This window comes from Orycteropus afer, unplaced genomic scaffold (genome assembly GCF_000298275.1).
Source record: "Orycteropus afer afer isolate SDZICR_OR568_19922 unplaced genomic scaffold, OryAfe1.0 scaffold00040, whole genome shotgun sequence".
NCBI lineage: Eukaryota > Metazoa > Chordata > Mammalia > Tubulidentata > Orycteropodidae > Orycteropus > Orycteropus afer.
Window position 1 is genome coordinate 628,460 of NW_006921627.1, and position 13,237 is coordinate 641,696.

The 13,237-nt window shown below is 41.0% G+C and overlaps 1 protein-coding gene across 1 annotated transcript in view; it reads right to left on the reverse strand.

Annotated features, from left to right (window-relative positions):
* Positions 1–1,360: 1,360 nt before the first annotated feature.
* Positions 1,361–13,237, reverse strand: part of USP18 (ubiquitin specific peptidase 18) — a 23,836-nt gene continuing 11,959 nt past the window's right edge. Inside the window, exons 6-10 of the mRNA XM_007937010.1 lie at positions 10,584–10,679; positions 9,605–9,772; positions 4,312–4,443; positions 3,456–3,505; positions 1,361–1,406 (exon numbers count right to left, since the gene is read on the reverse strand). Coding sequence (XP_007935201.1) covers positions 1,361–1,406; positions 3,456–3,505; positions 4,312–4,443; positions 9,605–9,772; positions 10,584–10,679 — 492 coding nt within the window. The remainder of the gene's footprint in view (positions 1,407–3,455; positions 3,506–4,311; positions 4,444–9,604; positions 9,773–10,583; positions 10,680–13,237) is intronic.

A 13,237-nucleotide genomic window follows, 5' to 3' on the forward strand; every position in this document is an offset into this window, starting at 1 on the left:
ATATACTTTGCTGGTTTTTGTGTTTCTCTAGAGAACCCAATCCAACACAGCCTCTGATGATGCCACTAGCTTCCACCCATTCTTTAAGGTTTACCTTCAGAAAAGAAAACCAGGGCATGAAGGTTCTGAGTGTTAGTGCTGAAACTGTATAGACAGATGACAGCAGAGTACATGGGGATGGAACAGCAATACATCTTGGATCCCTTAAAACAAAGACCAGCTAAGGTTACACCAGAACTGGACACCAGGCATTATGGTGCATTCTTAGTTGGCTGTTGGACAAATGGATGTATGGGTGAATATGTGAAATACATGAACACTTTAGAGAAGAGATCAAGTAGCCAAAAATCAGCTTCATCTAGAAAATCAGTCAGTTGACTTATGGTCCTTCTCCTATCCAGTGCATGGTAAAATATCTGTTACAATTCTTCCTCTTTAATTTAGAATCTCTATGCACCTTCTCCCATCTTCTGCTTCCCTCCCTTCCAAAGTAATTACTTATAATTCCTTACCACTGGCTTCCCTATACCAATGGAAGCCAGGCTATGGATGATCTGTGATCCTTGAACCTTGCCTTTTTTGCCATGCCCTTGAATTTGCTCTTCCCCATAAATGGGTTGTCATCCACCCTAACCCCTCCCCAGTCTGACAGCTTCTCCCATGCCCACCCCAATAAAGTGATTTCACTTTCTTTGAATTCTAATAGGACAAACTCTCAGTATTTTACTTTATTACCCCAATTAAACTGACAATTTCTTTTGAAGGAAAGGACTTTATTCATCATGTTTAGCATAGTCATATGGAGAATGGTTGATCAATAAATACTTGTTGAATAAAGGAATAGCAGTAACACAGTAACTGAGTTTTAAGAAATTAATATAGGTTCTAATAACATAAAATTATAAATTGGACTGCTGTTTGCCCAGGATACACCTGGATGGGTACACTGGTTATAAAATATTGAAGTACTGCCCTTGGATATACTTCCCTACCATTACCCCTTGCCATCTGAATGCTTCCCACCACCACTGGTGGCCTGGTCTCTCCTCATCTGGGAGTACCTGGATTTCCACAATCTTCCAACTAAAGGGTTCATATCTTACACAGCAAGGAGTACCCAGTACCCTGCTCCAACCAGGTGGCCAGGGTCCACTGGTGGGACTATCCATGCTGACTGATCAGGACCTATACTGTTTAACTGTTAAATATTTTGATAATTACCCAAGATTATAAATAAAGTTTAATGGTACATTTCGAAATCTGTGCTTCTCCTCATTACACAATTTCTTAGAAGAGTCAGCAGCTCCATTAACAGAAAAAGAAAATGCTAGTTTGTCTCTGAGGGTTTAGAATGCATCCACTAGGACTCCATCTTCATATAAACCAGAAGATAAGCAGTTTCTCTCCTAGAAAGAAAAATATACATCAGCAGTAGCAGAAATGAAGCATTTATAGTCCAGCAATGCATCAATTTATGATTGGACAAGCATCAGTAAACTTCTGGGTTGCTGGGTTTTCATCTATCCAACACCTCAGAGAGTAACCTGAGAAAATAATCCCCAAGCTGCTATTAACATCTAAATCAGGGATTGACAGACTATGGGCCTATGACCTAAATGTGGCCTGCCACCTGTTTTTGTCAATAAAATTATATCGGAATACAGCCATGCTCATTAGTTTACGTGCTGTCTATGGCGGCTATGATGCTTCAGGGGGAAAGTTGAGAAGTTGATGGGTTGACCCACACAGCCTAAAATATTTACTCTCTGACCTTTTACAGAGAAAGTATGCGAACCTCTGATCTAAATCATGGAGGAATAACTGACAACCAGAAAGTGACAGAGTGAGCATCTAAGGGAGATGGTTAGAAAAAAAGAGAGAGAAAGATGAAAGTGGAAGGTTGGGAGAGGATTCCAAACACAAGCTTAACCTAATTCATTATTTTGCAAATTAGCAGGCCTACTTCTGCACTGAAAATCATGTCAAATATGCCCTTTGGTATATAATCATACCTGCCCCAGAAACTCAACTAGAGAAACTTAAGGAGTCCTTGCTCTAATCCATCTAGCTTTTTTCTCTCCAGCTTCCCCTCTACTGTTGTCAGCTACCATCGAGTTGCCCCTAGCCCTTGATGACTACATGCACAACTGAACAGAACACTGCCAGTCCTGTACCATCCCCATCATCGGTTATGGATTAAACCAGTGTGATCCACTGGGTTTTCGCTGGCTGATTTTCAGGAGTGGATGGCCAGGCCTTTCTTCATAGTCTGTCTTTGTCTAGAAGTTCCCTGAAACCTGATCAGTGTGGTAGCACACACGAGCCTCTACTGACAGATGGGTGGTGGCTGCACATGAGGTGCATTGGCTGGAAATTAAAGCAGGTCTCCTGCATGGAAAGAAAAAAACTCTACCATTGAACCACCACTGCCCCATTTCTTTCTGTAGCTATTGATTTAAAAAAAAAAAAAAAATGTAAGCCTCTGTATCAAGCAAAGGGGAAAGAAAGATGAAAAAAGTGACCTTTGCCCCCTAAAAGGAGCTCTGGGGTGCAGTACTTAAAGTACTCAGGTGTTAACCAGAAAGTTGGTGGTTTGAACCCACCAACCACTCTACAGGAGAAAAATGTGGCCATCTGCTTCTGTAGGTTACAGCCTTGGAAACTCTGTAGGGTAGTTCTGCTGTCTTATATGGTCACTATGAGTCAGAATTGGCATGGCAATGGGTTTGGTTTAGATTAGTTTGCTCCCCAAAGAGTTCATGGTCTAATGTGAAAGAAAGTTTTGTAAGCAAACAATTAGAATATAGTGGGATCCTTGCTAAAAAGGAAGTGTGCTCAAAATGCAGTGAACCCATATAAGAAGCCCTTACAGATCTGCCTGGGTGGTCATTGAAAACTTTACAGACCAGGCAAAGACCATGAGCAGAGGTACTGAAGCATGAGTAGGAGTTTGCCTGGATGGTAAGTTAAAATTTAAAAAAAAAAAAAAAAACCCAAACCCACTGCCATCAAGTCAATTCTGACTAATAGCAACCCTAGAGTGCAGAGTAGAACTGCCCCACAGGGTTTCCAAGGCTGTAAATCTTTCTCCCACAGGGCAGCTGGTGGGTTCAAACAGCCAATCTTTTGGTCAGCAGTCATATATTTTAATCATTGGGCCACCAGAGCTCCTCCATGGATGATTAAGTTAGGAGAGGATAATGCAGGCCAGGAATTGCATGTGCAAAGTCACAGAGGGATGGTGGAGAGTATGATATTTGGGGAGCTACTTGTGCTGAACTCTAAACTGTGAGAAAAGCATGATGCAGTGGGACAGATATTGAAGATGAGGCTGAACAGTTAGTCACTGGAGCATCATTAGTGTCTAAGTGATAACTGAACCCATGAGAGATTCACCTATCTCTAGCAACCTGTGTAAGTTCAGTGGGTCTCCGCCTCCTAAATGCTTCTCTTACCAGCGGTAGTTATGATTCCCATACGTACACCGGACATCTTCCCAGGACACCTGAAGTACATGAATGAAAGTTAAGCAGCCAGCCAACAATTTGCCTTCCCTGATTCTTCCGGACAAACTCACTCTAGGGACTCCCCAAACCTTGGCATATCTAGTGATAAAATGCCATGTATATGAAGTCTCTTTTATTACCCTTGTTCCTCTGTTTAAACTTGGTTATTCTTAGCCTAAAGTTCTAACTTACATACTGCTAACTCCTCTTGCTTTCTCAAAGTTTCCCAGAGCATGAAGAGCACTGAGTCTATAGCACTAAAAATCTAGACACTGAGAAAGTGGACTCTGACAGAACTATGAACTGGATGGAGGACTTCAAGCAGAAAGGGACTTTAAACCCCACAAGAGGCCCCCCACACACAGACCACCACTAGAATATGTCTTGACCTGAAGGATCCATCCAGTCCTGGACTTGGAATTTATTAAACCATAAACATTCAGCTGCTAACCAGAAGGTTGGAGGTTCGAACCCACCAGCTGCTCCATGGGAGAAAGATGAGGTAGTCTGCTTCTATAATGATTAACAGCCTTGGAAACGCTATGGGGCATTTCTACTCTGTCCTATGGGGTTGCTGTGAGTTGGAATCAACTAGTTGGCAATGAGTTTGACTTGGTTTTTATAAACCAGTTGTCATTGAGTCAACTCTGACCTCTAGGTGATTACTCTTCTGGGTTGACTCAGACCTCCAACTTTTGGGTTAGTAGCCAAGTGTGTTAACCATTGGTACCATCCAGAGACTCCCAGAATTTATTAGATGTGGCTAATCCAAGGCAAGAGGCAAATTTGGATGGATGTTTCTCACCAAACAAACACTGGAGTCGTTGAAGCAGAACCATCTGCCGTCCACAGAATTCCGGATATAGGCACAGTAATGACCAAAGTCAGCCATTCCCGTGTGGGCAATCACAGCAAAGAGCTCATACTGCCCTTCAGACTGCAAGGAGACAAGACAAAATGACTCACCCATTACCCTCCGTTTCTCACCCTAGCCCAGAACAAGGTGACATTATTTCATCACACATTTACCAAATGTCTACTATATGCCAAGCACTGGCATAAAAAAAAAAGCACTTGACCTCAATAAACTCACAGCTAATTAAATCTAATTTAACTAATTCAATCTATAAAGCAGAATTACAATACCATGTTTTATATCAGATGTATTTACAGATTAATTTGGGAAGACTCAGTTTTCCCTTTAAAAAAAAAAGTAAAAGGAACAACCAGCTGAGGAAGGCTCCCCAGAGAAGGCATTCTGGAATTGATCTTGAAAGATAAACAAGGTTGGTGGGCAGGTCGTGAGGAGGAAGTATTCTTGAATACCTGGAACTGCCAAAGGCTCTGCAGAATAACAGCAGAGAATATTCAGAGCATATTGAGGGAATGGGAGGCAGAGTAGGTACTGAGAAGTCACAAGAGATGAGGTTACAAAGGCCAAATTAAAAACTAGAACTTTATCCTGTTGGTGTTAGGGAGCCAAAGAAGGTTTTCAGTGAAGGAGTAACATCATCTGATTTGTGTTTTAGAAACACACTTACATAATGTGCTTTGAGAAGTGGGTGGGGAGTTGAGATGAGCCAGAAGCCAATGAGATAAATTGGTATGTGGATTACACCTTAACATTAAGAAGACAAAAATCTTCAAAACTGGACCAATGAGCAACATCATGATAAATGGCGAAAAGATCGAAGTTGCCAGGGATTTCATTCTGTTTGGATCCACAATCAACACCCATGGAAGAAGCAGTCAAGAAACCAGATGTTGCATTTCACTGGGCAAATCTGCTATAAAAGACCTCTTTAAAGTGTTAAAGGGTAAAGACGTCACATTGAAGACTAAGTGTGCCTAACTCTACCCATGGTATTTTCACTTGCCTCATATGCATGTGAAAGTTGGACAGTGCATAAGGGAGACTCAAGAAGAGTTGATGCCTTTGAATTATGGTGTTGGTGAAGAATACTGAAAATACCATGGGCTGCCAGAAGAACAAACAAATCTGTCCTGGAAGAAATGCAGCCTGAATGTTCCTTGGAAGCAAGAATGGCCAGACTTCATCTCACCTACTTTGGTCATGTTGTTAGAAGGGACTGTGCTTGTTAGAAGGATATCATGTTGTTAGAAAAATATCGTGTAGAGGGTCAGCAAAAAACGGGAAGACTCTCAACAAGATGGAATGACACAGTGGCTGCAACAATGGGCTCAAGTATAACCAGGATTGTGAGGATGGTGCACCACCAAACAATGTTTTGTTCTATTGTCCATAAGGTCACTGTGAGTCAAAGCCAACTCAGTAGCACCTAACAACAACAACAACCTAATTTTACACAAATCTGTCCCCTCTTTCCCACTTCCATTCTAACTTTCTCAGGATAGCACAGGTGTTAAGAGCTTGAGCTCTGAAGCCAGATAGGCCTGAGCTTAAATTCTGCCTCTCTTGCTTACAAGCTCTGACCTTGGCAAACTGTCTTACCTCCCTGAACTCAGATTTTGCCTCCATAAAACAGGATTTATAAGAGCACCTACTTCATAGGGCTGTTGTATTATTCATTTAATTCATATAAAGGATTTAGTCAAATGCATAATAAATGCTAATGGTTAGGTAATAATTATTATGTTAATTATTATTGTCATTATAATGACTACTCCTGATTGTAATTATTCAGGTTATCACCATTTCTTCCTTGTACCATGTTGTTGTTAGGTACACAGTTAATAAAACACAGGTAAACATCTTACTGGTATTCTTTGCTTTCAGCCAAGATCCATCTGAACTTAGCAATGATTTCCCTCATTTCACATCCAAAAATTAGGTAGATATAGTGCCTAAGGCATATGACTGCTAACCAGAAGGCTGGTGGTTCAAACCCACCAGCCACTCCTCAGAAGGAAAATTGGGCAAGCTAATTCCATAGAGATACCGCCTCAGAAACCCAAGAAGAGGTTGCTATGAGTCAAAATTGACGCAACAGTAGTGAGTTAACTAAAGGTACTTTATAACTGATTGGATGTGCAAACAGAAATAGTAGTTAAGGGTGAACCCCAGATTTCTGGTATTGAAATTAAGAAGATAGTCATACTACAAAGTTAAATATGGAATAGAGGTAGAAGGAGGAATACTCTGAGAATGAAATAATGAGTTTCTCTGAAGACTGTGTGATGACATTCAGTAAGGATATATACAGGTTTGGAGCTCAAGAGAAAGGCCTAGACCATAGATAATGACTTGGAAGTCATCAAACCAACCAAGGAAATAGAACAGACATTCTAAAAACAGACCCAAATACATATGGGAATACAGAATTTTCTAAATACAGCATTTCAAACCTATTGAGAAAAGATGCTTAAGTAATTTTTTTTTTTTTTTCTCAGTGTCTCCTAATAAGTTATGAGCTTAGGATGACTGAATTCAACTTTACTCTGATTTAACTTGGCCCAGTGAACTGGCTACTTTCTTATTATCCCCAAAGTGCGCACAGGCTATTTTAGTAAGTTTGGTTGGTACTCTACTTAGAACCCAAACTGCTGTGTTTACCTGTATATTTGTAAGTATTGCATATTTTACTTCAGAAGGAAGGTATTGAATTATGTAGGCCTTCCCTCAGTCCCATGAGGCATCTAAGTGCAAATGTACAACTCGTACATAAGAAAATCTTAAATCTTAAGAGAAAAGAAAGTAACCATAGATAGCAAATGTGGTATGTGGTAGTAGTTTGGTGATAACAATCATCATAGTTATTCAGATCGTACAGATTCCCATCATTAAAATACTGACTAAAAATTAGTTTTGTTGACTGTATGAATATGCTTCTATGAAAGGGAAAAACACACTCGGCATTTCTCAAGCTGAAAGAACTGAAGAAAAAATTTAAGCCTCGAGTTGCAATATTGAAAGATTCTATGGGCAAAATATTGAATGATTCAGGAAACATCGAAAGAAGTTGGAAGGAATACACAGTCACTGTACCAAGAAGACCTGGTAGATCTTCATCCATTTTAGGAGGTGGCATATGATCAAGAACCAGTGATACTGAAGGAAGAAGTCAAAACTGCACTGAAGGAAGTGGTGAAAAACAAGGCTCCAGGAATTGATGGAATATGCATTGAGATGTTTCAACAAACAGATGCCATGCTGGAGGCACTCACTCGGCTATGCCAGGAGATTTGGAAGACAGCTCCTGGTCAACAGACTGGAAGAGATCCATATTTGTACCCATTCCAAAGAAAGGTAATCCCACAGAATGTGGAAATTATCAACAGTATCATTAAATTATTAACAGTATCATTAATATCACACCCACGTAAAATCTTTGTTGTTGTTGTTATGTGCCATCAAGTCGGACCCAACTCATAGCGACCCCCCCTTGGGTTTCCGAGGCAGTATCACTATGGAAGTAGATTGCCCCATCTTCCTTCCGAGGAGTGGCTGGTGAGTTTGAACCGCCAGCCTTCTGGTTTGCAGTCAAGTGCCTTAGGCACTATGCTACCAGAGCTCCTAAGTAAAATCTTACTGAAGATAATTCAAAAATGGTTGCAGCAGTATACTGACACAGAACTTCCAGAAATTCAAGCTGGATTCAGAAGGGGACATGGAGCAAGGGATATCTTTGCTGATGTCAGATGGATCTTGACTGAAAGCAAAAAATACCAGAAAGATGTTTACTTGTGTTTTATTGACTATGCAAAGGCATTTGATTGTATGTTGTTGTTGTTATGTGCCATCAAGTCAGACCCGACTCATGGCGACCCCTCCTTGGGTTTCCAAGGCATTATCACTACGGAAGTAGATTGCCCTATTTTCCTTCCGGTATAGATCATAACAAATTGTGGATAACATTGAGACAAATGGGAATTCCAGAACACTTGACTGTACTCATGAGGAACCTGTACATAGACCAGAAGGCTGTTGTTCATATAGAACAAGGGGATACTGCATGGTTGCAAATCAGGAAAGGAGTGTGTCAGCATTGCATCCTTTCACCATACTTATTCAATCTTTACATTGAGTAAATAATCCAAGAAGCTGCATTATATAAAGAAGAACGTGGCATCAGGATTGAAGGAAGAATCATTAACAACCTGTGATACATGGACAACACAACTTTGCTTGCTGAAAGTGAAGATTACTTGAAGTACTTACAGATGAAGATTGAAAAATACAGTCTGTAGTATGGATTACGCCTCAATATAAAGAAAACAAAAATCCTTACAACTGGACCAGTGAGCAGCATCACCATAAATGGAGAAAAGATTGAAGTTGTCAAAGACTTCACATTACTTAGTTATACAATCAACACCAATGGAAGCATCAGTCAAGATATCAGACGATGTATAGCACTGGGCAAAACAGCTGCAAAGGACCTCTTTCAAGAGCTGAAGAGCAAAGATATCTCCTTGATGACTAAGGTGCACACTAAGGTGTGTCAGGTGCACGTCACACAAACCATGGTATTTTCAATCATCTTATATGTGCGTGAGAACTGGACAATGAGTAAGGAAGACCGAAGAAGAGTCAATGCTTTTGAGTTGTGGTGCTGGTGAAGAATGCTGAAAGCACCATGGACTGCTAAAAGAACTAACAAATCTGTCCTGGAAGAAGTGCAACCGGAATGCTCCTTGGAAGCAAGAATGGCCAGACTTCATCTCACCTACTTTGGTCATGTTGTAAAAAGAGACCATTCACTTGAGAAGGATATCATGCTTGGTAAAGTGGAGGGTCAACGAAAGAGGGGAAGGCCCTCAACAAGACGGACTGACGCAGTGGCAACAACGATAGGCTCAGGTATAGCAAGGATCATGGAGCTGGCACAGGACTGGGCAGTGTTTCGTTCTGCTGTACATGGGGTCACTATAAGTCGAAGATGACTTGAAGGCACCTAACAACAACAACTTCTATGACTCACACCAAGTAGTGGATGAGTTTTCCTCTCTCTTTATGCATGGACAGCAGGGGACATTATTTAGGAGATGAGGGAAAGACAAAGAGGAGACACCCAAAGGTGTATTTCTGATGAGTGGAGACTTCTAGATGAGGCAGAATTGAAAGGATGTTGTGTCTGATGAGACAGAGGATGGAAGGGAGGTTGGGAGCATCTCACCTGGTCCTCAGTATTGCAAAGGTCTTGCTCAATTGAAAAGACCTGATTGAAATCCAAGCTCTGAGGAAAACACAGTGAGTGGCAGATCTTTTCTGTCTGCAAGTTCCTGATGGAGAACCGCTTGAGGTGGATTGTCAAGGTCTGGGGCAAATGGGTCAGCTTCCAGACCTAGAAAGCAAAATCCGTGGAGATGAAATCCAAAGGCACTTGAAGTGGGTAGGTTCTGAGAAATACCAGGGCCAGTAGTAGTATTCTCCCCAAAAAGAGAGAAGCTAGCTGATAAAATACAGAGCAAAGGCACCATTCTCTGACTCTCTAGGGCTCTCCAAGAATAATACAATGATTGACTATTGCATCATTGCAGTTTCCCACAGAAGGCATGAACAGCCCCAGGGATCTGCACTGGAGCCCCTACCCTGGGGATCTGAGAGAGGTAATTTAACCCTAAAGGGGGGCGGGGGAGGAAACTGCCCTTTGCTCCCAGGAAATCCCTGAGTGGTGAAATGGGCTCAGCTGCTAACCAAGAGGTTCAAGGTTTGACTCTACCCAGAGGTACTTTGGAAAAAAGGCCTGGTGTGATCTACTTTCAAATAATCAGCCATTGAAAACCCACTGAAAAAGCCATTGAAAATAGAGCACAGTTCTACTCTAACACATGGGTCACCATGAGTCAGGGTTGACGACAGCAAGTGGTTTACTGGTATTGCTCTTGTACCTCTCTTCTTATCTTTTAAAGATATGGTATCCTACTGATTTCAGTGATGTGATCTTAGGAGCCATGCCCACAGTTCTGGAACTCAGAAACCTCAGGATCACAGGTTTCAGCCTGATTCTATCCTCTTCTTCAACCATCATGAGGTACTACTTCAGGACTCTGTGAAGATGCTGTAGAACTTCCAAGACAGAGGCTCTAAGGACTAAGAAATCCACCAGGGACAAATCCAGACTAGGAAAGAATCTAGTTAAAGGGAGTGAATACCTGTTTCCCATGGGTGCTCTTCCCACAGTTCTCACAGAAGCACTTGCTTTTGCCTAATAACTCTCTGGGCTGAGAGAAATACTGCAGGGCATCCTCCTGTCCCAGGAGAAAAAAAAAGAAGAAGCAAGGTTGGTATTTTCCTTCTAGAGCACAACCCCCACCTTTGTGAGTAGAGATTGAAACTTTTCTTCTGGTTCTCTCCACTTCACCCTTAGCAGCTGGCCCAGTGTGATGTGTTTAGCAGGATTTCAAAAAGCACTTACTGATTACAGGTGGAAAAACAGTTATGGGACACTTGTTAAAGAAGCAGTGTGAGGAAAGGGAGGCAGGAGGAAAAAAATATATTTTAAATATATGAAAAACTTAGCCAGAACCATGCAAATGAAATAGTGATTTTTTTTAATGCCAAAAACACAGAAACCAAACTCACTGCTATCAAGTCAAGTCAATTCTAACTCATGATGATGCCATGTGTTACAGAGCAGAATAAGGTCTTCTTGACTATAATCTTTACTGAAGCAGATTGCCACAGTTTTCTTCCATGGTGCCACTAGGTGGGTTTGAACTGCCAACCTTTATGTTAGTTGAATGCAAACTGTTTGCACTACCCAGGGGGCTTTTTAAAAGCCAAGGGTAGGAGTTCCAGTAAGATGGCAGAATAGGCAGACAAACTACACAGACACTCTTCAACAAAGAAAAGGGGAACCAATTAACACAGATACAGAATATAATCCTGGAGCCCTGAGCTTTGAAAGAAGGAATGCAGAAGTGGACTAAACTCCCACTAGTAGAAGAACCTGCATGAAAACACTGAAAAAGGAGACATACAGAGCTGCAATCTGTCAGCAATCCTGATGGCATGGACAGCTTGGATATTGCCAAGTGGACCTAAGAATTAACCAACAAATTGGCCCTGCTAGCCCAGTGCTGCAAGAGGACTATGCTGGTGGCTGGTGAGTAAAGGGGAAGCAACAAAGAGGGAGAGAGGCTGAGCTGTGAACTTTTGGCTGTATGGAGGGCACAGCTATTTTGAATGTTCAAGTGGTTCAACCATTTTGGATATTGAAAGCGACAGCATTCTCTCAGATTCCAGGGATCTAAGAATAAGCCCTACTTCCCGGGGACTGCAAGGATATATCAGACACTGAGGACTGGAAAGGTGTGATATTCCTCTTGTTACACTGATACCCCACAACCTCTTGGTGAATGGAGGCGTGACCATCCCTCACTCCCACCTACCTTCTGGGCCAGCAGGAATTCCATTCCAGTCTGTATGCTCTGACAAAGCCTGGTGCCCTGCCCCACCCAGATATTTTTTACTTTTTTTTATTAGTTTGTTTCTGTCTGTTTAAAATTTTTTTTCTTTTTTTCTTCCTTTTTTTTTTTTTTTTACTATTCTTCTTTCTTCTCTCCTTCCCAGATTCTAGTTTTCACCTTTTTCTCTCTTCCCTGTTCCTGGTTCCAATTTCTGTCTTTCTTGTGGTTCTCCCCACTCCTTGTTTTTCGTTTTGCATTTTTCCCATGTTTTTCTTCATTATTCTCCTATTCTACATCTTTTCTCTTATACCACCCTCCCGAGATTTTGCAGGGTTTGGTTTTTTGGGTTTGTTTTTTTTTTCTCCCTTTTTCTATTCATATTACTTTTGGCTTTTTAAAGTATTTCTTTAAATATTTTCTCTCATTTATTGATTTTCCTCTTTTTTTTCTTCCTCTTTCTCTGTTTGGTTCCTGTATGTTTATGCAGTGTGTGTTTTTTGTCCTCTTGCTTTAACTTTTTTTTATGTCTTTTCAATTGTTGTTTTTGTCTAAGTGGGAGACAGCAACCATGCCCATATGACCCAACCACACTCACACCTCCTACAGCTCCATTTACTGAGAAAGCCACCACTTCCTTCTGCACCAACTGGCCAACGATACATGACCATCAATAACAGCCTGACTCATCCTTAACTGCTCCTCACAAAGTCAACAGAGAACTGTGCAGCCACTCTTATTCTTTATCACACCCACCATAAAACAGGTGGTGAGTGCATAAGTGCTGCCAACTAGCAAATAGAGGAGCACTGTACCCTACTTACTCAGATACATCCAAAAAAAAAGAAAAGAAAATGAAAATCTTGGGAAAATCACTCCAACACACAATCATTGATTAAATATAAATACAACAAAGTCACAATGTCTCAGAGACAACAGACCATCATAGTCAGCACAAAGAAGCAAGATAAAGCAGTAGAAACAAGGGAGCAGGATACAAACCCAGAACACATCCCTGAGGAAGAAGCAGCATTGGAACTCTCTGATAAGGAATTCGAAAAATTATACTTAGGTACCTTCAGTGGATTAAGAGACAGATCAAGGAAAACACTGACAAAATTAAGGCAAATACAGAGAAAACCCTAGAACAATTTCAGAAGAAAATACAAGAACAAACTTACAAAATAAATGAAAAATTAGAAATGATACAAAAGCTACAGATAGAAATCTAGAAGACTAATACTAAATTTTCAGAAACAGATAACACATTGAAAGGGCAAAGGAGTAGAATTGAATCAATGGCTGACAGAATTACTGAGATTGAAGACAAATACCTGAATACTTCTTTGGAAAGGGATCAATCAGAAAAAAGATCAAAACAAAATGAAGAAAGCCTAAGG